We start from the raw sequence: 24,997 nt of genomic DNA, 5'->3' as shown, positions 1-24,997 counted from the left end.
CATATGTGTTTTCTGGACAAGTTGCTGGAGTGAGCTAAGCAGGCGAGAGGAGCATTTAAGACCCCAAAGGGTCCAGCTCCTAATGGGGGAGACCAAGGAGAGCGCAAGGCTGCTCACAGAATTCCCAACCTCCAGGAAAATGCCAAGGTCAAGATCAAGTGTACAGGAGACCTGTCTTGCCTTCCCCTGTACCTGCCATCCCTCCCTCCGCCCTCCCCACTGGCAACCTGGCCACCCACGTCCCCCACATTTGACACATCAAGAGCCCAAGAGTTTGCAAAAGACAAGACCCTCCCACCTCCCCCTTTATTTTATCCCAGGACCATCGACATTACTTTTTTTTTTTAACATAAAGAAAAGCCTGCAGTCTCTCATCTGTCGGAACGGGAACCAACATATCAGATGCGACCCATGACAAGCAACGGTCCTCTAACGACATCACGAGGACTTTGTGAGAGAATGGGAGAGAACGTGTTTAAAGCCACGAAGTTAGCGCTGACTTGTCACAAAGCAAGAGCTAACCAGTACACCCCATTTGCGGAGGGAGCCATGGAGGAGCAGTGGGGCTGGTGGGGCAGCCCATCTGCTGAGCTCCTCCGGCAAGTCGGGGATGCACACAGGAAGACATGAGCCCAGACCCACCTGCCAGACCCTTACTGACCGGGAGACTTCGAGGACGATTGGACTACTACCTGCCTCAGTTTCCCCATCCACAAAATGGGAAGCTCAGTGAGAGGGTTTGAGATGAGGCTGGGACATCGGCCGGGGGCTCAGAGCAGCGCCTGGGGGCTCAGAGCAGCACCCGGCTCCTAGCCATACCCAATGCTGGCTTGGCACTGTGCAGAAAGAGATTTGCTCCCTGACAGATTAGGGGGCCTGTATGGGGAATCTCGGGGACTCATTAAAGCAAAAAAGACAAAAAAAGAAGTGTTGGGGGCAAAGCCAGCTGACTTGGTGGTTCTCCCCAGGGGCCCATGTCTGAGGAAACCCGTGTTGGTCACCGCTTGGGGGAGGGGGAGTGCCCCTGACATCAAGTGTCTGGGGCAAGGTGCCCAGGGTGGTCCCCAGAAAAGCAACTCAGCCCCAACGTCACCGGAGCTGCGGGGGAGACCCTAAGAAAACCTAAGTACCAGGTTATTCAAACGCGCTGTCCTCCGCAATCTTTGCTCCAGGTCTGGGAGAAGCTGGCCTCGGATGATCACCCTGAAGGCTGGAGGGTCACTCACAAGGGGACCAGGGAGTGGGCTGGTACACCCATGCCCCATCCCAAGCTGGAGCACAGGACACCCGTCCTCGGTCGCGTGCAAGGGACAGGAGCAGGACTCTGCCATCAGGGGCGCACCGAGAGAGGCAAGCCCCCGTCCCGCAGTGTGCTCCCGGCCCTTCATCCGTAAAGCTGGGACACCTAACCCGCAGAGCAGAGGCGATTAAGAGGGTCGGTGTGTGAATCGAGTGGGACAGCCCTGGGCCAGAGTGGGCACAACGAAAGGATTCGGTTGCAGCGTTTTCTAAGGAGATGTGAGCACGGCAGTGGGCACACGGCCAGGCACAGAAGGGGATGGAACTTCCGAAAATCTCCAAGCTGGGGTCTGTCCGGGGGCAACCAAGAGTTCCCTGGGTCCGGGACAAGTCTCCAGGGGCGGCTCTAACAAGGAAGGCTGACTCAGAGGCTGAAAACACCACACACCTGTCACCTCCCAGTTCTGGAGGTCAGAAGTCTGAAATGAGCCTTACAGGGCTAAGACCAAGGTGCTGGCAGGACTGGATCCTTCTAGATGCTCAGGGTGGGGGGGATCCCATTTCCCTGACTTCTCCCACTTCTCCAGGCCCGAGATCCCTTCCCCCATCTTCAGGGTGGAGAGAACACCCACTCATCTCAAATCCTGACCTCTACCTCTGTCCTCATACCCTCTCCGACCCACCCTCCAGCCTCCCCCTCATAAGGAACCTCTTGATGACAGGAGGGCCCCCCACCCCAATCATCAGGACCATCCTGCCCCCATCTCCAGATCCCTTACTGAATCCCATCTACACGGTCCCCTCCGCCACCTGAGGGACCATAGTCACAGATCCTGGGGATCGGGACGTGGCCATCTTTGGGGGGCCACTTACCCACCCCTCCCCCCCACACCTAGGAAGGTCTGGGAAAAGTAGCCGGCCTTCTGCTTCTGCCAGATGCCCCAGGACACAGCACAGGGGCAAGGCTCAGGATGGGGGAGATGAACCCTGGAGCCCCACCCCAGGTCTGGCCCTGTCCAGTTCACATGCTTGTGAACAGAGCAGGGAAGGGGCCAAGAAGGCCATACAGAGACCCTTGCACTGCCCAGCTCTTGGGGGAACACGCGTGAGCGAGCGCGCACACACACACACACACACACACGTGCACACGGCCCACACTTAGCTGCACGTAAAATTTATTAAGGCAATGCCGAAGCCTCCAGCGCCTACAGCCAGTCAGGCCGACCTCAACCCCCATCTGCTCTAGGACGGGCCACAGCGGCTCTGCCTCCATCCCATCCCCCACTTCAGAGGCCAGAAGTCCCAAGCCGTTAGTTAAAGGCTGCTATCCAGGGGTGTGATTTAGAAAAGGAGGCTGGGATAGAAGAAATCTGTCCCCGATTTTTTAAGAAAAAAGAAACCAGAGAGACTGAGGACCTCCTAAAAAGCATTTTTTTTCTCTGGAAACTTCCCCGATGACCAAGGAGGTGAGGATCAGGCCGTGCTGCCTCTGAGCGCAGGGAGGGGGAAGGACGGGTCAGTTTCCCACTTCCCAGGGTGTTAGCTGAGATGGGCTGGGGGGAGGGGTGGGGGGGGCGCAGGGCTCCGGCCGGCCCCTCCGGGAGAGACTAAGTCCCTCCCGCCTCCTCCTGCCCGTCCTACTTCTTCTCTTCCGGGGCTTTCTCAACGATACCTGGGGCGAAGGGTCCCACCAGCCACGTGATGGGCGTGTTCTGGGCCACGTACTCAACCATGTGGTCAAGGGCTTCTCGGGCCTTGGCCACCTGCTCCCGGCTCTGCGTCAGGATCGCACTGGAAAGGTCCTGGAAGGAATGGATGCCCGCGAAGGTGGCCTGGAGGTCCTCCACGTGGCGGCGGGCCTGCTGCACCTGGTCCTTCACGTGGCTGGGCAGCCCCTGGATGCTGGAGCCCAGCGAGGCACAGGTGCTCTGCAGCTGCTGTGTGACGTCTCGGAACATGGTGAGCGTCCGGGTCTCCACCTGCTGAGAAGGGGCGGCGGATCAGGACCGCGCGCTGGGGGCAGCTGGAGCCCAAGCCGGAGCCGGGAGAGGAGCCGGGGCTTCTCCCGCTGACCTCCCAGAGAGCCCTTCCCTGCTGTGTCTGGGACACCAGCTCTTCTGAGTTTGGAACCACGCGACCGATGCACCGAAGTGGGAAAGAGGTGGAGGCATCTTTCCCCAGGTCCGCTGTTAGCAGCAGCCCACAAGCACAGCAGGGTTCAACTCCGCCAGCCGTCGGGGAAACGGGGGCAGGCGCGCCAGGAGGCGTCACCTCGCGCCCGCGAGGATGCGCGGGATCAAGAAGTGACAGGTGTTGGTGAAGATGGGGAGGACCCGGGGGGCCCCGGACGTGGTGCAGTCACTTTGGAAGACAGCCTGGTGGTCCTTCCAACTGTCCAACCTCCGAGTTGCCAATAGTCCAGCAACTCCCCTCCTAGGGATCCCCCCACCCAAGAAAATCAGAGACGCACGTCGTACAAGGCTGGTTCATCAGGCATTGTCCACAGGAGGCAAAGTGGAGGTCACCCGTACGTTCATCACCTTGTAAACGGGTAAAAACACATGACCCACCCACGCACGGGCGCGTCCCACAGCTGCGGGCACAAGTGAGGCGCCCACACGTGCTGCCCTAGGGACGGACCCCGAGCCCACGATGCGTAGGGAGGGAACCAGACACAGAAGGCCACATGGGGAGTGAGTCCACGGGTGTGATACGCCCAGAGCAGGCTCCTCCACAGACAGGAAGGGGGCTCATGGGGCCAGGGGCTGGGGAGGGGAAAGTGACTACTGATGGGGACAAGATCTCCTTTCGGGTTGGCGGGAATGTTCCAAACGGGTCACGGGGACGGTCTCACAACCCTGCAAATACACTAAAAACCACTGAATTGGGGCACCTGGGTGGCCTTCGGCTCAAGTCATGATTCCAGGGCCCTGGGATCAAGCCCTGCATCGGGCTCTCTGCTCAGTGGCGAGCCTGCTTCCCCCTCTCTCTCTGCCTGCCTTTCTGCCTGCTTGTGATCTCTGTCAAATAAATAAATAAAGTACTAAAAAAAAAACCCACTGAATTGTACAGATGGGGGACTTTAGAGTCTGTGAATTGTATCTCAGTAAAACTTTTTTCTTAAGTACAAGACACTGCACTTTTTATCTCCACTTTAAAGGTTTTTTTTTGTTTTTTGTTGTTGTTTTTAAAAAAGAGGTCTGGGAGAACCTTCCAGGCAGAAGTCATACGTGGTGGGAAGGACCGCAGTGTCCATGTGCAAATTGGGACCTTAACCTCCCTCCCCCATAAGAGGGCAGGCTGGGCGGCAGGACGTTGCCCGCACACGTGACAGAGTGCTCTGGACTTGGAACCTGGCAGGGAATTGCTGACCAGAGTCAACATCCGCAGCTCCTGGGGCCGTGCTCGGCAGTGGGGGGAGGGAGACGGTTTGGGGTGGTTTGGGTCTGAAGGCTAACCGTGTGCACCGATATTGGTGCTACCTGTGTGTACCTCGATGTGTAATGCTGTGTGTACGTGACAGAGGAACTCAACTTTTTCACACAGGAGTGTAACCGTGAGCGAATTCGCCCTTTTAAGTGTGCGATTCCATAGTTTCTCGTATATTCGCAAGGTTGTGCAAACCACCACCTCCACCTCCAGAACATTCCATCACTCCCCGCAAAGAAACCTCATCCCCACGGAGCAGGTGGCTCATCCCCACGGAGCAGGTTCGGTGCCCCGAACCCTGAGACCGAGGGACATTCATAATGGGGCGCGAGAGTCACATAAGGTGTTGACTCAAGGCAAGTCTCCACGAGTGACGAGTGACGGCAGAGGCGGTGAAAGACAGGGCGCGGCAGGAGAGGCCAATGCCTGGGACGATGGGACGGACCAGAGGACATTAGCGAGAAGTCGTCACAAGGAGCCAGGCAGGGGAGTAGGGAGGGCTCAGTGACGCCGGGATAGGGGAGAAGGTGAAAGAGATGTGGCTTAGAATTTTGGCAGGTTGAGAGGCGTCACTGTCAAGTGTACCACAGTTCAGAAGCAACACCCACACCCAAGAGAGGAAATCTAGGTGGGCTTCCTGGAGGAGGTGCCGGTGTGTCCTGAAGGCAGTGAATGGGAGGAGAGGCTGAGGAGTATTCCACACAGTAAGTCCATCCAGCAGGGGCATGGAGAGGGAAGTCAGGGCCCTAAGCATCCCATGTGTCCCCCAAGCTGGTACCTCTAGTTTGGCCGGATTCGCCTCCGTGCCCTGGAGCTCCTTCTGGTTCCAGTTGAGCCACATCTGGTGTAGTTTCTCCTGGCCCTCCACCAGTTTCTGATCGACTCCTTGCTTGACGTTTTCCATCTGAGACAAGAGAACAAGGAGAGAAAGGAGTGAGAGCCGGACACAGGAGGAGAGCGGCTGCCTCCAGTGCCTGACCAGGGCCAGTAGAGCCCGTGCACGTCCCAGGAGCAGCCCACAGCACCCTCCTCCTATCCAAGATGAGCTGGTACGCGAAGGAGAGGAAGGCGGGAGGGATGCTGTTCTCAGAGGCTTTGCACAGCTACGGTTTCATCACCATCGTGCGTGCAAGAAGTGGCCAAAATTCTCTGTAGCTCCTACCAGTCTGTCTGGCACAAGGAGAACCCGACGGAATCCTTGTGCCTGCCTGGGCCACAGGACTGGCTCTGGCCAACAGAACGTAAGCAGGAAGAACATAGGCAGGACCTTAAAGTGCTCCAGTGCAATGTTCTTCAGCCCTAAAAAAGAAGGGACCCTCACCCCTGCCACCACGATGTGGAGTGACCCAGAGGACACGGGGCTCAGCGAGAGGAGCCAGACCCAGAAGGACCCGTCCCGCAGGACCCCACTCCCAGGAGGTCCCCAGAAGAGTCCCATCCGCACAGACAGAGAGGAGAGGGTGGGAGCCGGAGCGGGGTGGGGAGTCCGTGCTTCGTGGGGACAGAGTCTCCATGTAGGGAGATGGAATGTTCTGGAAACGGATGGTGAGGATGGTTGCATGACAGTGTGAGTGTGCTTCATGCCACACCGAGCTGTGCACTGGAAATGCTTACGATGGAACATTTCTCGCTGTGTGTAGTTCACCCCCAATGAGAAACTGACAGAGAGAGGGGCGAGAGCTGAGCGGAGGAGGCTAAGCGAAGAGGCAGGCGGCAGGAACTCAGCTCTTTCCAGAAGAGACAGAGATCTCTGGGCAGGGGCAGGATGTGACAGCGGAGAGAAGCTTCCCGGGTGATGGCATCCATTCCACATCTGGACTGCGGTGCTGGTTACGTGTCTGTTTCTATTTGTAAAACTCCCCAAACCCTACGCTTAAAAACGGGCGATTTGGGGGCTTTAAACAGAACCGCCACCAAAACGCATCTCACGCTCAGGGGTTCATGCTCTTGCCATACGCTGGTCCCTCGGACCACAGCTGGGAGGGCCTCCGCCGGCCAGTCCTGTGGTCGTGGGCTGAACTGCATCCCCCCAATTCCTATGCTGGAGCCCTGACACCCCACCCGGCGAGCTGGCAGACAGCCCCTGTCGCCCCCCACCAAGCGGTCCAGGTGTGCGGTCCCGCCCAGGCGGAGATGCACAGGGGTGGGGGGGGGGGGCTCACCAGGCTGAGCGCCTGCGCCAGCAGCACCAGCGCCTCCTGCGCCCGCTGGCGCGTGAGCTGCAGTTTGCCCAGCGAGTGCGCGTAGGCCCGCTGGCGCAGCCGCTCCGACAGGGAACCCAGGCGCACGAAGTAGCTCTGCTCCTGCCGCTGCTGCTGCACCGACGCGATGTCGAAGCCCTCCAGGGACGTGGCGAGGCGGGCTGCGGGGAGGAAGCACGAGAGACGGCGTCAAGGCCGGGATGTGGAGGCGGCAGCAGCAGCTTCCGCTTGCGGGCCGGGGGGGGCGGGGACCGCGCCCAGGCGGGGTGCACACATGGGTTCCTGGCCCACGCAGGCTTGCCCACACGCTGCTGAGGGTTCTCCGTCCCAGGGCTGCCGCTCGCAAGCTGGGAAGCCTTGCACCAGAGTCCCCGGCCTTGGTTTTCCCCATCCGCGAAATGGGTATGCTGGGAACCGACGTGGCCAGGATTAAGCGTGTGAGTCTGCAAACCAAGGCCCTCAGGCCACATCCGCCCAGCCTCCAGTTTTGCACCAAGCTGGGGCACAGCTCTGCTGGTCAGTTATATACGTCTACACCCGCTTTCAAACTACAGTGGTGGAGTGTGTGGCCTCTTGGCCTGTGGACACTGAAATATTCACTATTTGCTCCTTTGCAAAAAAAAGCTGGCCAGTCCTGTATTAGCACCCCGCACCTATTACATGGCCAACCTTTCACAAGGTTCTAGGTGCTTCCTCCACTGTTCTCTTTAAACCTCAACAACTCCATAAGGGAGGCACCGTTACCCCGTTTTTACAGACAAGGAAACAGGGACTTGCAGGGGAAGTGACTGCCTAAGGTCCCACAGCCGGGCAATGGCAAGTCAGGATTTGAAGCCAGGCCTTCTGACACCATGTTATTAACCCTAATACTTGCCGGGGGCAGGTCTGAGCCACATGAGAACTGTCTTAACAGCAGGTAAAGGAAGGACTATCTAGTCCAGAGAGAGCCCGTGTCATTCCAACAGGGCAGGATGGAAACTGCCCATTCTGATTTTATCCTAGCGGATCTGCTCCTTTTCAACTTTAACAGAATAGGTATAAGTTTGAGTTTTGTAAATAACTTGATAAGGATTTGACTCCAGACCTCCTGACTAATGCCCTAGAGCAGGGGTCTGCAGACTGCGGCCCCCAGGCCGAATGCCACCTGTCTCTATAAATAAAGTTTTATTGGCACACAATCACACCCATTCATTTACCTCTCCTCTGTGCTTCTGTGTTAACAGCAGACTTAACTAGTTGCAACAGAGACTGAGTGTCCCCCAAAGCCAAAAATATTTACTAACTGCTTAAGAAAACATCTGCCACTCCCTGCTCTACACCGAAGTGATTTTGCCAATAAGCCTCAGTTCCCCCCCTTCCCTATGACCACCAGAGTCCGAGCTGTCTGAATTGTGACATCTGGACCTCGTACTGAGAAAAGGAACCCAAATGAACATACGGTGTTTTTGTGATCAATTTATAGCAGATGGTACGGCGTCCTGTTTTCTGTAAGTGCTGAAGTTTCCTTTCTAAAAGAATCTGGAAAAGCCGATTTTTAAAAGTCTATCAAATACATACTAAGGAACATAGGACCAGGGTCCCACAGATGTGCCCCCCGTCAGGCAGGAAGAGCCTGGCTCTTCTGGGAAGTGAGCTCTCCACGCAGCCACCTAGTCCTAGTTCCGCATCTCTTTTGGCCGGCCACCGTTCCAGAAACACAAGCCAGGAAAATCAAGGAACGAAATCCCACAGGCAGTCCCTGAACTGTTGCTCAATCAAGGTAAGCCTTTAATCCGGGGATTTCAGTTGTTTCTATGAACATTACAAATCCCAGAAGAACATACTTCCAGAACATAACCCAGGGGTCACTAACCTTTTTCTGTACGCAGCCAGCCAGTCTGCGTTTTGGTCTGTGCAGGCAGTTATACCGCACCTCAATGCAAAAACACTCACAGACCACATGCATGCAAATGCGTGTGGCCGTGTGCCAATAAAACTTTATTTACAAATGCAAGTTGTGGGCCAGATGCGCCGTGGAGGTAGTCTGACCAGTCAGTCGGCTGGGGAAGAGGACGCCATGGAAGAATCATTTCACGATGACATTTAAAAAGAATGAAGCTCATATGTTCCCCCCACTAGACACCCCCCACCCCCCAAAACCACAAGCACCCCTACGTACAATGGTTCCACCCTCACCCTGCGGAAACAAGGAACCAATACAGAAGCAGGGTTGGTCAGAAGGATCTGTTCTCTGCAGTGGCCCCCCAGCCTGGCTCAGGACCTTCCTCCCAGCAGACCCTGCCTTCTTCCCTGCCTTCAGGGGCCAAGACCCACAGCTGGTTCTGCCTGGCTTCAGCACCGACCACGGGCCAGCAGCGCCCTTCTTTCGAGAGGCTTGGGTTCTGGACTCTCAAAGGACAAGTGACATGCCGTGCTCAAGCCACACGTTTCAGGGCTTTAGATCCCCAGCCCGCCTGAGACATCAAGTTTCTCTGGAGAGCAAAGGACCACCCCGTTCCCCGGAAGATTCCCAGGGAGAATCATGGACACTCAGAGCCAACCTGACGGGGGTCTCTGAGCAGCCAAAAGTAGCGGGACAAGAGAAAGGTCAATAAAGTGAGTGTGTAGGATTGGAATATGTCCTGTGAATCTTCGCACCCACACCCATAACATAAACTCCCACTACTGACAGTGGGCGAGGCTGGCACCCCAGCCCGTGATGCCAAAATAAACAGACGGGGTGGGGGGGCGGGCGCCAGGTGGCTCAGTCCTTAAGTGCCTGCCTTCGGCTCAGATCACAATCCCAGGGTCCTGGGATCCAGCCCCAAGACAGGCTCCCAGCTGGGCGGGGAGCCTCCTTCTCCCTCTCCCCCTGCTTGTGTTCCCTCTCTCGCTCTCTATCAAATAAATAAATAAAATCTTTAAATAAATAAATAACAAAATAAAGGGGGGAAGCCAGCTACCTGCCCTGGTTTTCCTCCACAATTTGCACCTGGGCTCATCCAAGCCTCCCCAGAGAACTCCCTCCAAGACAGTTTTCCAGCTACCGGAGAAAGAAGGGGCACTTAGAGGAGTGACATCTTGTGATCCCAATCCCAGTCCAACGAGGAAGTCGAGACCAAGGCGGAGGTGCTCACCCACCACGGAACCGCACGATTCCCTCTGCGCAAAGTTCCAGGGGAAGCAGGGCATTTCACCCGGGAGGGGTTGCAGGGCGGTGTCTGGGGACGCCTGTCCTGGTCACCCTGGGGGTGCTCCGGGGTATCGAGGGGGTGGGGCCAGGGACACTGCTCCACCCCTGCCCAGCACCCGGGACACCCCCACAAAGAATGACCCAGCTCCAAATGCCCACGGTGCTGCCCTCAGGAATCCCCAATCTGATCTGTCCTACAGCTCCTTCCAATTGTTCCAAATGTCTGGCTCCTTATCCAAACCAACCAACTCTGGCCAAAGTCAGATGGAGCGTGGCGTCTAGTTCACACGCAGCCCCATGGGCCCTTACTGCTATGGACACCAGAGTCTGCACCGCAACGTGGCCAAAGTCCCAAGAGCCACGGGTACGAGAGCCAATGGTGGGCCACACAGGACACTGCTTTGTCTCAACAGTTTCGTCCCCGGTTTGTCTATCTATTCCTGCCTCCACCTGGACCAGTCCCCACCACACCAGCAGGAGCCCAGCACAGTGCCCCCCACCCCGGTCCCAGTCCTGCCCTCAAACCCCAGTCCGCCCTCCCCTCAGTGGCCACCAGAGGACACCCATGTGCACACAAGTCAGGTCCGGGGGGCCTCTGCCCACAGCCCTCCAGGACTCCCACCTCCCTGGGGTAAAACCAAGTCCTCCCCTGGATCCCCCAGGCTGTGCACGACCTGCCCTGTCCCCCTCCCCAACTCCCACTGCCCACTCTGCCTTGCTATTCCTCTAACCCACCAAGCAGGTCCTGCCCCAGGACCTTGGTATTGCCACTTCTCTCCACCCTGACATCCACGCAGCTGCCTAGCTCGTTCGCTTGCTGTGCTCGTGGTCGTGTTACCTCCTCAGAAACATCTACCCAATCCTCTCCCCTCGAAATCTCTCCTTTAACCTGATTTCCTTATATTTTATACTGTGAGTTCCCCGAGGGCAGAATTCTGTCCACTGCGGTGTCCTCAAGACTTGGCCACACAGCCGATGCTCAAGGAACATCCGAATGGACAAATGCATGCCTGGGGCGGGGGGGGGGGGGGACAGAGAAGAGTCTGAATGCCTGCTGAGTGCCAGGCCCCATTCTAGACGTGGCAGCAACCAAGACAGTGCGCAGCTATTTTGTGGAACTGATGATGAGTGCCGGAGAGAAACAACAGAGCCCAGCCAGGAGGGGACGGGGGCAGGCCTCAGGACACAGTCTGGACAAGGGAAGGGGAGATCTGAGCTTCTCTGGGGAGGTGGCATCTGAGCAGAGCTGGAGGTGGAAGGGTGTCTAGGGAGAAATGATCCCAGTAGAGGGGAAGAGCTGATGCAAAGGCCCTGGGGTGGGAGCATGGTCAAGATCAGCAAGAAGTCAGGGTGGCTGGAGTAGAATGAAGGGAGGGAGGTAGATAAGTGCATGGAGGGTTCATGGGGAGGACTTGGGTTTCTACCCAACGGGAGGTGGGAGACCCCAAGGGCTGTGGGCAGGAGGACAGAACCAGGCTCTGGTGCTCACGGGGGCCCTCTAGTGGTTGCTTCAAAGAGAACAGACACTGGGGGCCAGGGAGGAGGCCACCGCACTCACTGGTCTGGGGGGCACTGACAAGGGGCTACAGCAAATCTGAGGGAGAGGTGGCAGGGTTGAGATGGCACTTAGGGACAGACCCCAGCTGGCTGGGTGGGGAGGTCTGGCAGGGGCGGGGGTGTCCGGGCACGAGGGCAGCACTCACCCAGCTCAGCATCCGTCATGGGCAGGTGATTGTCCACCCACTCCTCCGACTTGCCCAGCACCGTGTCCACCCCGCTCAGCACCATCTGGCCCACACGGGAGCCCATGACCGACTGGACGCCGCTGGTCACCGCGGACTTGGTAGCATCCACACCAGTCTGCACGGCACCCCGGGTCACATCAACTGCCCCCGACACTCGCGTGGCCACTGTGTCCTTGGCGCTGGACACGGCTTCTCGGGCCCCCGACACCTTGGACGAGACGAGCTCCTTGGTGTCGGCTAGAACCTACAACAAAGGCAGCGTCAGCATCTCTGTCCCCACCCCTGCACCCCAGCCTCCGAGGACCCCAAAGGAAGGAGTTCCCGTTCCTGGGTGACTCCCAAGGGTCAACGCGTGACCCAGCAGCGAAGACCTTGAGCTCTGGAGCTTGGGGTGAATCCTGGTTTGTTAGGTCCTAGCTGTGTGGCCTCGGGCAACTCACTCCACCTCTCTGTGCTTCCATTTCTTTACCCAGTGTTACAGGGGACTGTGCATTGGACCCTGATCCCCAGGACCACAGAATGTGATTATCTGGAGAGAAGGTCTTCAGAGAAGAGACTAGGACACAGAGGGGAGGCCAGGCGAGGCCAGAGTCTGGGAGTGACGCAGGGGCCTCCAGAGGAAACAGCTACCCTTCTGGGACTTCTGGCCTCCGGGACTGGGAGACAGGAAGTTCCTGGGTCAGCGGCTCTGCGGATGGGCACGATGGGTTAGACCAGTGCTCAAGGGCTCCATCCGTGGGGCAGAAGAGACTAAGATAGCCCCGGAAGTGACCGCCCCATCCTGCACTGAGAACGATAATCCTGGCGGGAGTGACCATCTGTGGGCCAACTTCCTTAGGACAGTGGCTCTCATCTAGGGTGATTCTGTCCCCAGGGGATGCTGGGCAGTGTCTGGGGACATATCTGGTTGTCACACGGGGGTGAAGGGGTGGGCGGGGAGCCCCTGCCGTCGAGGGGACGGGGCCAGGGACGCTGCTCCGCCCCAAGTCAGCGGTGCCCAGAGGGGAGACCAGGACAGAGGCCCCCTGAGCAAAAGCAAAGCGACACGGAGGATGCATGCAGGTGTCTAAAATTTGGCTCTATGAACTCCCAGCAGAACACAGTAACCACCTTCAACTCCACATGGCAAATGGGGCTCTGTGCCCCAAAAGGTCACCACGCTTGTGGATTTATTCCTGAAGCTATGTTAAAACGGTAAAAACCAACACTCCGTAGGAGACCGGTGCTGCTCTGAGCCTTCAGAGGACGGACCCGCTTCTGCCCTATAGAGCCCTAAGAGGAAGGTGCGTACCCATTCCTCGGACAAGAAACTGAGGCTGGGAGGCTAAGCAGCCTATCTCAGCAAGGGATGTCCAGGCCCAAAGGCAGAACCTGGATGTTAACCTGGTACTTTGACTCCACCGCCCCTAACCTGGGTTAGCAGCAGGGTAGTCATGGGTTGGTAACTTTCTCTGGAGGTGGGCCACGTGGTAGAGAGTTTAGTTGGGCAGGCTGGCCATCTCCGTGTCAACGACTTAACTCTGCCCCTTGTAGAGTAAAAGCCGCCCTGGATGTCGGAAATGCGTGGGTGTGTCCACATGCGACAAAAACTGTACTTAGCACAGCAGGTGCAGGGCCGGACCTGCGGCCCGAGAACAGCCCTGGGATCACGGAAGAGGCTGCCGCACACAGTGGGTGCTCGCGGACCCGCACATGAGGCTCCAGTCTAAGCCTCTGAGCAGACCGCCAGGCGGACAGCTCTCCGCAAAGCCCAAAACCACACCACCACCCCCATTCCCACCCTTCTCGGGGGGCAGCTGGCCCCCCTCGGAACACCTAGACCTCCCGTGTCCACAGGAATTCATTTCCTTGGGGTGGGAAAAGGTGTCCGCTGGGGCTGTCCCCCAGCTGACCACACCACGCATCTGGCAGAACCGGGGAGCACTGCCTCCTCCTGGGGCGACCCCGGGGCAGAGGTGACATCACAGGAGTCCAAAGAGCATGGCGCCTCAGAGCTGGGAGCAGCTCTGCTGGATGACCTTGGAGAGCGTCACCCCAGCTCACCCCTTCTATAAACGGAAGGAATGTTGGCCTCGCGGGGCAGCAATAACAGGACAGGAGAAATTCTCGCAAGGCCTGGCCCCAAGGAGCTGGCTCTGCAGGGAAGCTTCTCCAGCCTTCTGTGAACTGGGCAGTTTCTACCTTCCAAGCCCACCCAGCTTCTTCATGGCCTTTGCTGGGGAGACACTTGTCCCAGCTGCACCAAGTCCTGCATGAGCAGGTGGGGTCGGCCTCTGGGGGACGTGGTATAGGGCAGTCTCCGGCTGACAGGGGGCGCCCGCTATCCGGGGTGGGGGGGCCCTGGGGGCAGAGCCCAGGAGAACCAGAGCAGCCGCACCACTGAATTCTGGTGGGATACAGCCGGACACGAAGAGCGCAGCCGTGTGTCCCACGAGGCAAACATGGAGATTAAGCATCTACTGTGCCCCACGCTAGATGGGGAGCACCAGACAGAGCAACCAAGCAGCCTGGCCCTCCCTCACTCAGGAGGACAAACACACAGTTAAAAAGCCCTTAGGATGGCGGGAAGCCCTACAGGCCCATACAACTGGGACACCCACCCCGTTCAGAGCAGCTCGACTGACATACCCCACAGGGTGGGAGCAATCCTCTGACAGATGCGAGGATAAAAACAAGGTCCAGGGCGCCTGGGTGGCTCAGTGGGTTAAAGCCTCTGCCTTCGGCCCAGGTCGTGATCCCAGGGTCCTGGGATCGAGCCCCGCATCGGGCTCTCTGCTCAGCAGGGAGCCTGCTTCCCGCCCCCCCTCTCTGCCTGCCTCTCTACCTACTTGTGATCTCTGTCAAATAAAATAAATAAAATCTTAAAAAAAAAAAAGGGTCCATCCACACTCCGGAATATTGTTTAGTCTCAGAAAGGAAGGGACCCTGCCACATGTCACCACGTGGAGGGGCCCTAAGGACACCGGGCTCAGCAAGAAGAGCCAGACCCAGAAGGACCCGTCCCGCAGGACCCCACTCCCACGAGGTCCCCAGAGGAGTCCCGTCCACACAGACAGGGAGGAGAGGGTGGGAGCCAGGACTGGGGCAGAGGGTGGGGGGTCTGTGCTTCATGGGGACAGAGTCTCCGAGTGGGGAGATGGAAAGTTCTGGAGACGGAGGTTGGGGGTGGCTGCAGGATGGTGTGAGCGTGCTTCATGCCACAGAGCTGTGCAATTAGAGATGACTGAAGATAAATGTTCTGTTCTAAGAGAATTAATGTAACAGGTACACAAATGTCCAGCGATACTCGAACAGCCCCGAAGTAGGGACAACGTAAACACCCATCGGCAGATGAGCAGATACACACAACGTGTCCCCCACGCACAGGACTGTCACTCGGCTGCGGAGAGGCACTCCCCCTGGAGACGGACCCCGAGCCCACAATGCTCAGGGAGGGGTGTGAGTCCACGCGTGTGACACGCCCGGAACAGGCCCCTCCATGGACGGGAAGGAGATGGCGGTTGCCAGGAGCATTTGGCAGGAAGGAGATTAACCGCTAAGGGATATGGGGTTTCTTTTGGGGTGACGAAATGTTCTAAAATGGGTGGTGATGGTTACACAACATGAATATACTAGAACCATTGAGTTGTAGACTTCCAATGAGCTCATTGTATGATATGTGACTCACGGCTCAGGGAAGCTGTCCATGGCATGCTAGAGAGATGCTGGCCACGGGCCACGTGCCGCTACTTAAAAATGCCAACTGAGTTCCTCAGTGACACCAGCCACACTCTGAGTGCTCCGTAGCCACATATACCTGGTGGTTTCCATACTGGATGGTGCAGAGAAAGAACATGGACATCGGAGACAGTTCTCAACAGAGCTGAGCTAGAAGGACCTTCTTTAAGAGGGAAGGGAAGCCCGCTGAAGAGGTAGGATTTGAACAAAGACCTGAAAGTCTGGTTCATGAAGGAGGAAGTGCACATGCAAAGGGCCTGGGGTAGGACTGGGACAGAAGTCATTTACTGTATTTGCTTCCCCAGGCCGCCTCTGAATCAAAGTTCCACAAGGCAGGCACTGTTTCTAGACATGTGTCCTGTCCACCCAGGTATGAATGTTCCCGAACGGAGTGCAGAGGCTGGTGGGGCTGGATGGGGGACAGACACATGGGGGTTTTGAACAGATCTGGCTGGGGTTTCGATCACTCCTCTAGCGGCCCAGTGGGGAGTAGATTCAAGGTGGGGGTAGGGACAGACCGAAGAAGGGTCAGGGAGGAGCAGTCACATGCGTCTAATCTATGAGAGGAGGGGTCAGGACCACAGATCCCAGAGCCCAGGAAGCCTCCCATGCCCCACGGAGCCCCCATCCCCCATGGCTCCTGATGGCAGAGCTCAGTTACCTTCTCCGTGTGCTGCTGCAGGATGGGCAGGTTCTCCTCCAGCTTGTCCAGACCCCTGTGGGCGTATTCACTGGCCGATGCGACTACACGGGACAAGACAGGAATCGGCAATCACTGCATGTGCGCGCCCGTCAGGGCCTGGAAGGCCGGCGCGTGCTGCTTTGGGGAAACAGGGCCAGGGGTGGGGCAGACACCCCCCCCACCCCCTCCGAACAGCCAAGAGGTGGGTCCCAGGCTCCCCGGGGCTTCACTCACTCTGTGGCTCCAGCCTGGAGAGGATGGGCTGGGCCCCACTGACGGCGGCCGCGGTGAGGGTCTTCACGCCCCTCTCGGCCGCGTCGCACACAGTCTTGACGTGGGGGTGGCTCTCCTTGGTGGAGGTGTAGGCGGCGGACACCATGTTGCAGGTGGAGCTGATGAGGGGCATGGTGGTCACGCGGTCCACCACGCTGGGCTGCGGGGACAAGCAGCTCAGCGGGCTGGGCCTAGGGCTCCGGGCGGGGTGGGGGTGGGGCGCCAATGTCGATTTCACTCCCAGCCGGGCCGTGGCTCAGCTCAGGCTTGCCCTGCATCCAAGTGGTTGCACAAGCCACTGCTGTGAGGTTGCCCCATGGGCGCTTCCTCTACCCTAGCCTTGCCTCTCCTCTGTCTGAACGTGTACTTGACCCCCCCACCTACCGCGTGCCGCGTGGAGACAAGAGCCCGGCTCTCACCGAGCTTCGGGTCTGCCCCTGGGTCGGCAAGCTACAGTCCACGGGGCCCACCCCTGATCTTCTTATCCTTGTCCGGTTTTTCCTAACAGCTGAATCGAGTTCACAGATCATTAATGCCACCATTTGATAACGCACGGTTCCAAGGTTTTTAGTATTTTCATTAGGTTGTACAATGGCTGTGGCTAACTCTAGAACTTTGCCATCACTCCAAGAAAATGGTCACTCCTCGTTCTCCCCTCCCCCAGCCCCCTTCCCGTCTGTGGAAGAACCTGTTCTGGGCGTGACACACATGGACTCTCACCCCGTGTGGCCTTCTGTGTCTGGTTCCCTCCCTGAGCATCGTGGGCTCAGGGTCCATGCCCAGGCCAGCGCCTATCAGTGTTTAATTTTTTAAATTGTGGTAAAATACATATAAAACTTACTATCTTAACCATTTCAAGTGCAGAGCTCAGTGGCATGAAGCACTCACGCTGTCCTGCAGCAACTCCCACTTTCCATCTCCCCAAACGGAGACTCTGTCCCCATGAAGCATGAATTCTCCAACCCCTACACCAGCCTTGGCTCCCACTATCTCCCGTCTGTGTGGACGGGACTCCTCTGGGGACCCCCTGGGAGTGGGCTCCTGCAGGATGTGTCCTTCTAAGTCTGGCTGCTCTCACTGAGCTCGGAGTCCCTGGGGTCCCTCCACATTGTGGAAGAGGTCAGTGCTTTATTCCTTTATGGGGCTAATATTCCACTGCTGGCTGGTTCTGCAAACAAAGCTTTTTTTTTTTTTTTTTAAGATTTTTTTATTTATTTGACAGAGAGAAATCACAAGTAGGCAGAGAGAGAGGAGGAAGCAGGCTCCCCGCTGAGCAGAAAGCCCTATGTGGGGCTTGAACCCAGGACCCGGGATCATGACCTGAGCCGAAGGCAGCGGCCTAACCCACTGAGCCACCCAGGCGCCCCTGCAAACAAAGCTTTAATGCCACAGCCACTCCCATTCATTTACGCTTTAAGAGCGGAATAGAGTCAAGACAGCTGTTCTGAGGCTCAGTTTCACCACCCATCACATGGGGAATCATGCCTGTCCAGCAGGAGTCGCAGAAATCACTCATGGGAAGGCGCTGGCAGAAACCCGAACTCATAGGGGATGCGTGGACAGCTTGTGTGTGACCTCACTCAATCGGCAGCCCCTGGAGATAGGGAGTGTTCACCCATTTTAGGGAAGGGTTAACTGAGGCACAAAAAGAGTAAGTCACCTACAGTCGCAAACTTTAGATGGACTCAGGCCAGCTGTCTGCAGGGTTTACCCCCGAGGCCTCACAGGGGTTAGTCCCAAGTCTCCCCTCCAATCCAGCAACCCCACTTTCAGGCTTCTAACCCGGGACAGGAAACACATGTCCACACAAAAGGCGCACACGAATGTTCCCGCAGCCTCATTCTGAGTGGCCAAGAGGTGGAGACAGCCCAGATGCCCATCGCTGGATGAGGGGATTAGAGAACAGGTGGCACAAAGTATGTTTTTAAAAATCCATAGCCTCAGGGCACCTGCGTGGCTCAGTCGCTAAGCGTCTGGCTTCAACTCAGGTCATGATCCCGGGGTCCTGGGATCGAGCCCCACATCGGGCTCTCCACTCGGCAGGGAGCCTGCTTCTCTGCCTGCCTCTCTGCCTGCCAAATAAATAAACAAAATATTTAAAAAAAAAAAAAAGGAAAGAGAAAGAAAGAAAAACGTCACAGCCTCCAAATGGTCAACAGGTGGGTGAAAGTGATCAGTAAGGAAAGGCCAAAACCACAAGGAGACACGACCTGACGCCCGCTAGATGGCTACTATCAAAATGAAGCAAATTAACAAATGACGGTGAGGACGGGGAGAAACTGGAGCTCTAGTGCCTTGTGGGAGGGAACAAGAACCGGCACGGCCACTGTGGAAACCAGAAAGCATCACAAACAGAAATGACCCTACAAGCCTTCAAGTCCACTTCTGTGTATACAGACAAAAGGGCTGAAAAACAGGGCGCCTGGGGAGCTCAGGTCATGATCCCAGGGTCATGGGATCGAGCCCCGCATTGGGCTCTCTGCTCAGCGGGGAGCCTGCTTCCCACCCCCGTGCTGCTCTGCCTACTTGTGATCTGTCAAATACGTAAATCTTAAAAAAAAAAAAAAAAAAAAGGGGTTTTTTTTTATGTGTTATTTTACCACAATTTTAAGAAAGGAATGAAGCACTGACACCCGCTACAAGGCAGATAAACCCCCAAAACACGCTCATTGAGAGAAGCCAGGTACCAAGGGGTCTCAGCTGGCCGGATTCCATTCGAAATGTCCAGAACAGGTAAACCCATGGAACCAGACAGCCGATGAGCATTGGTGGGGAGGAGGAGGAATGAGGAGTACTGATGGGGCGGGGTCTCTTTGGAGGGAGGAATGTCCTAACAGTGTTTGGTGCTGATGGCTGCAGAACTTGGTAGTTGACTAAAAACCACGGGGCAGCACCCTTCCCAAAGTCATGTCACTTATCATATGCAAATGACATGTTCGTAGTGTTATTTATGAATTATATATAGTTGTTTGGAAGCTGTGAAGGGGGGAGGAAATGGGGGCTGATTTCCTAGAACGACCCTCCAAGCACCTGCAGACGGGACAGCAGTGGGGGTGGGAGGCGGTGGTTTCCGAGCGGACCCCAGATCTCCCCCGGACCCTTCGGGATTCCCGGTTCTGTCCCTGCCCCCATCTGTCCGGGGTCTGCATGACGGCTCGCCCTCAGCCACAGAAAGAGATCTGTTGCCCACCCCCCCACCACATGCTGCCAGCAGCTCCCCACCATTCTAGTGTGGGAAGCCTCACCCCACGGGTCCCTGCCCTCCTCACCTGCTGGACTGGTTCTTCTCCTGTCGCCTGGGTGCTGGCGGTGGCTTCTGTCCCGTTAGTAGACATGGTTCTGTGAAGCAGGCCCTGGAGTGGACAGGTGGGCTGTGAGGGGACCATCCCTCCCTCCAGGAGGAAGTGCAAGTTCACAGCTGACATCTGACCCCTCCCCTATTTCACAGAGCCTGCCCCCCCAAACATTCTTGAGCACCTGTGGGCCCCCATGTGGGGCCAGGTGGGGCAGGGAGTCTGGGGCCCTAACCAGCCCTCAGGTGCTGCTGATGAAGGGGATTTCAGAGCCACACCTCCAGGGTCAACTCCAAGGGCTTCACATGGTCAGTACTTCGGGGAGACACCTGTGGCCCAACACCTCCACAGACAGCCATTTGCCAGTGGCTACCTGCTCTCAAGAGCCATCGTCCCTGTGACCCGGAAACCTTGAGAGGAGGATCCCACACTTGTATTGTCATGTGGGCAGAGGCGTGGGCCCCTGTGTCGGCCACAACCAGAGCACGGAAAGCACCTGGTTCCCCAGGAGAAGGGGCCTAGAGAAAACAAGGATCCAGCCCAGTGCAGTGGCCACGGCGTAGAGACCTACAGGTCACTGGCTGGACCGGGATACTCTGAGACGAATACCGTGCACAGGGTGGAAACGTGTGCTTTGTTTGCCCAGGATCTTTAGACATAGGAAACTGTTAACAGTGGCCACCTTTCAGGGCAGAAAGGACAGATCAGGTGGACAGGACAAAGCCTCTGACTTTTGAGCCAGGCAGATAAAATTACCGGGTTTAAAAAAAAGGTTAAGCATTAAAAACAAAACACCCCACAAACTGCTTAAGAAAACCCTACGGCAGACCTATCAAATGAGACTCAGGCGGGAGGGCAGGACAAGGGAGGCTCCCAGGAGAGGCGCATGCTCTCGTTTGCAAGGTACAAAAGGAAACACCACAGGTGTGTCCCACTTTCCTGGCCAGGTGGGAGGACACAGGTAAACCTTCATCAGACTACAGACCGCAAGAGTCCCAGCTCTGCCTGTGGTGTACCCTGTTGAGCAAGGAGCCTCCCCTTCCCTGGCCTCAGTCCTCTCACCTACACAAAGGAGCTAAAGGTAGAACCTGCCTTCAGGGCTGGTTCCTCTGGTAATTCAGGGATGAGGCTATTGTGAACCCCTGACCTTGACTCTGAACATTTCCTTCTAGAGGAAGGGGGCCCATCCTCCTGGCTGCCATGTTGCCCTATCTCACAAAGCCCAGCAAACTGAGGGGTTTTTTTTTATAATTTTTTTTTTAAGGTTTTATTTGTTTGACAGAGAGTGAGAGAAAGCCCAAGCTGGGGGAGTAGCAGGGGGAGGGAGAAGCAGGCTCCCCACTGAGCAAGGAGCCCGATATGGGGCTCGATCCCAGGACCCTGAGATCATGACCTGAGCCAAAGGCAGAGGCTTTAACCCACTGAGCCACCCAGGTGCCCCCAAACTGAGGTTTTGAGAGCACCAGTGCTGAAGTCCAAACCGGTTCTAATCCCAGCTTTGCAACTCACTAGCCAGTCGGAGCTCGGGAAAGCAGCACCCACTCTCAGAGCCTTGCTGGCCCCATCTGTAAAAATGGGGATATGTATTCCTAGCTCAGAGTCCCTACAGACTGGCAGAGCGACACGTTGCGCTTAGCTCAGTACCTAGCACATAATAGGTGTTCAATAAACAGAACCATTTCACACACAGGTGAAGCCACCCAGGAATGAGCTTCTGCTTGGTACTGAGTTGCCGAAGCAGGGAAGTGGGGCAAGTCGGCAGAGCGGCCACTGGTTATCTTCAGGAGTCCGGTTATTCCCCTCACCCCTCCCTGGGCATCTTGGAGGCCCATTCTCCCATCCCCTTGGCCCATCAATCCCTCCTAGACCGGGTTTAGCCAAGGGCGGCCACTACAGATGTCAGCATCCCATTAAAGTCCTTGGGGTCTGCGAGCTGCCTGAACTTGGCTCCAGCTGCCACAGCGAGAGCTAGCTGGAACCGGCTGTACTCACGCAGACGCCCAGCGGCAGCCAGGATTCAACTTCCAAAGTTCCCAGAAACCGAGGTCCCAGGTCCGGCAGTTCCAGCAATGCCGACAAAGGTCCCAAGGACTCAGATAAGGGGCAGCAGGCCTTCCCAGCCGCCTGGAGCAATCTCCCTGGCCACACCCACCTAAAGGAAGAGGGCGGAGTCTGCCCGCGACCTCCCCAGAGTCAGCTGAGCCCACCACAAACTCGGCGGGGGGGGGGGGGGGGGCTAAGCCCCCCGGGCGGCAAATCCATTTGCCGAGGAGGGGGTCCTTGCTAGGCAAAGAGCCCCCTGATTGGGGGGGAGGGGCGCCCGGAGGATCCAGGAGGGCCGATTTCCTGTGCAAGATAGGCTGCGGCTCGCCCCCAAACTGCGTTAGCAAAGCAAGCTGACTTTTCAGGGAGGCTGTGTTTTAGGAGGAGGGTTTACCCCCCTTTTCATACTGCCACTTTTGGGGGGGCTCTTTCACGCGCCCCCCCCCCCGCCTCCAACGAATGTCTCAGGAACTGAAAGGAGAAAGTTTGGAAGTTTGACTCTGCTCCAGAAATAAGTCTTTTTTGTTTTGTTTTGTTTTCTTTTCTTTTGGAGGGGGCGTTAGGGGAAGAGACGGGAAAGCTCAACCCAGGCTGGAGACCCCTCCCCAGACCGCAGAGCCCCCAGGAAGGGTCTCCCCTCCGTCTTCCTCCTCTGGGACGCCCCGGGGCCCAGCGGACCTCGCCCCCCACCGCAATCAGGCCCCCTCCTCTTACCGCGGTCAGCGAGACGAACACGGTTCGATGGGCAGTTCTGAAACCGTCTGGGTCCTGCCCGGGGGAGGCTTTTATACTCAGGGGGGTGGGCGCTCGGGAAGGACGGGCCGGAGGACCAATCGTATCGGGAGGCTGCCCGCCTCCGGGCCACGCCCCCGCTCGGTCTGGGACGTTGGAGACAGAAGTGAAGTCCGGGAAGGGCCAGACTTTTGCGGGTGGCGTTTGCGGGCCGTGCGGTACCCCGCGCCGGGGGACCCCTATAAGACACCTGATCCAGCCAAGGGCGCCCCCTCCCGACCTAGGGGTCCTATGAACTCGGCCCAGGGAGGTGCTATCCTAGTTCTGGGGTCCCCCAGCCCCCCTTTTCTCCAGAGGCGGTGAGAGATGGTTGCCCCGCTGCGCGTGAGGAGCCACCACCCAACCCTGGGCGGGAAGGTGATGGAGCAGAGCTCGACCCAGCAGTACGAGCAGCCTTCGCCGCAGCAGTTAACAGATACAGAGTGCCTTAATCCCGCCCTGACCTGCGTGGCACCGTTTAATCCTCCCAAAACTGTTCCTTTGTCATCCCCATTTTACATATGGGGAAACTGAGGCCCAGAGCCGGTCAGCCTAGGGCAGTGCTGGGATCAACTCCCGGATCTCTGACTCCTGGATCAACCCCTTCCTGAAGCAGTAACCGCTTGGATTCCACCCCTCCCCCCATCCTTAATCCTCTGGGTCTATAAAACGAAGTCTCAAACTCAGACGCCCCGGCGGCCAAAAGGAAGTAAATGCCTCCTCCAAAGTGTTGGCCGCATGGCAGAGTGTTGCCCTGTGGAAGACCCACCCAGAGATTCCCACATCTGCCAGGATTCTAGACTAAAGAAAGTGCCCTGCTTTTTAGAAAACCACTGGACCAAATAAAACCCAATCGGGGCCATATTCAGCTCAGGAGCCACCAGTGTGCCACTTCTGCTAAATTAGGTGGGGTGGGGTGGGACGGGGCCTCTGAAACTTCCAGAAAGAACACGGAAGAAAAGCTGGTGTCTGTGACTGAGCGCATTTTTTGGACAGTGGTTACAGTCGCACCATACAGTCGAGCTTTCTGCCATGATGCGGAGGCTCCAGAACCCCCCCACCCGCATTGCTCAGTAGGGTGCCCACGGTGGCTTTTGCTCATCAAGAAACTGAATATTCACCTCCTGAATATTCACATCCAAGCAGCCACACGCAGCCACTCAGATTCTCAGGTGAGTCTGAGGCACCAAAAGGACCGAAGCAATCAGCTACAACAGTTCAAAGTTTCCTATTTGCTGCTGGCCTTTTTTCCTACTCATGCATTCATTTTCCTCCTCATTCATTCAGCAATTTTTATTGCTGTGCTAGGTGCTGGGAACACAGCCGCGGGTCAAAGAGATACCAGCCTTGTGGCGCTCACTGCCGACGGCAGAGTCAGACCATAAAGGAGAGAAATGAATGAAACGCATCATGGGTCAGCTCACTGAGAAAAGCAAAAGACTGGCATGCAGAATGTGGGGTGTGATTTTTGGGAGGGGGGGGTGTGACTTTTAATGGGGCGGTCAAGGGAGGCTTCCCAGATTGGCATCTGAATGCAAAAGTGAGGGAGGAGAGGAGGGCGTCACTTAGAGATCTGGGGAAACAGCACGTTCAAAGGCCCAGAGGCAGGCTATACTTGGGAAGTTGGAGATGCAGCCAGGAAGTTAATGTGGCTGGAGTGGAGTGAGTTCTTGGATGTATAGAGCTCAGAGAGGTTAAATGAGTTGTCCAAGGTCAAACAGCTCCAAAGTCACTGGGAGAAATGTCTGGTAGTCTTGAGCTTCTGAATGGCCTTCAGTGCTGCAACGTGGCCAAAATATTCCTGGTTAGGGAGATGTAACGCAATTCCGATCAGCAAAATAAAGTCCTGGTGATTTTGCCCAACATCTTTTCAACAAAAGGAGAACAGCCATGCTCACCATCTTTCCTAATGTGGCACTCAACCCCCAGCTCCAGTTCCCTGTGAGGGCAATCAAGGACATTTGCCACTGCGCATGTGCACATGGTGGGAGAAGGGAAGGAAAGGGCACCGCCCCACGGGACCTTAGCACTTCCTTTTCCGCACCACTGCCACCTCCTCCTGGAAGTCTTCCAACTTACCTCCTCAGTCTCCCCCAAGGCTAACTCTGCCAGACTAAACAGAGGTTCCCATTTCAATTTGACTTTCGGGTCAATAAGGAATACATTTGGTGGGTATAAGTATATCCCATGAGATATCTGGGATATACTTACATTCAAAAATTATTCCTTGTTGACCTGAAATGCAAATTGAGCTGAGGATCCTTTTTATTTTTGTTTTTGCTAACTGTGACAACTCTACCTTCAAACTCCAATCCCTTTTTCTGCCTTTGCTGTGTCCCCCGGAAAACTGTCACCTCCCAGCCTTGCTGGGCTCCTTGAGGCCAACGCCTGTCCACGATTCCCAGCGTGGGAGGTAAGAAACATATTGTTTT

General features: G+C 56.7%; 1 protein-coding gene across 3 annotated transcripts; it reads right to left on the bottom strand.

Annotated features, from left to right (window-relative positions):
- Positions 1-312: 312 nt before the first annotated feature.
- Positions 313-22,540, bottom strand: LOC111161826 (perilipin 3). Of its 3 annotated transcripts, none has more exons than XM_022525816.1 (8): positions 22,509-22,540; positions 19,728-19,811; positions 16,420-16,618; positions 16,165-16,247; positions 11,745-12,030; positions 6,831-7,030; positions 5,447-5,572; positions 313-3,221 (listed from the first exon to the last, which is right to left on the bottom strand). In XM_022525816.1, exons 2-8 carry the CDS (start codon positions 19,791-19,793, stop codon positions 2,877-2,879), a joined length of 1,305 nt encoding a protein of 434 aa, XP_022381524.1. In that variant the 5' UTR covers positions 19,794-19,811; positions 22,509-22,540; the 3' UTR covers positions 313-2,876. The 3 variants fall into 3 exon arrangements, with proteins under 3 accessions (XP_022381524.1, XP_022381526.1, XP_022381525.1); XM_022525818.1 differs by having other exon boundaries at positions 313-3,218; XM_022525817.1 differs by lacking the exon at positions 22,509-22,540 and adding an exon at positions 21,744-21,800.
- Between the last annotated feature and the right edge of the window lie 2,457 nt (positions 22,541-24,997).

This window comes from Enhydra lutris, unplaced genomic scaffold (assembly GCF_002288905.1).
Source record: "Enhydra lutris kenyoni isolate GAN:26980312 unplaced genomic scaffold, ASM228890v2 scaffoldscaffold86, whole genome shotgun sequence".
NCBI classification, from domain to species: Eukaryota; Metazoa; Chordata; class Mammalia; order Carnivora; family Mustelidae; genus Enhydra; species Enhydra lutris.
This window is presented reverse-complemented; position numbering and strand designations above follow the sequence as displayed.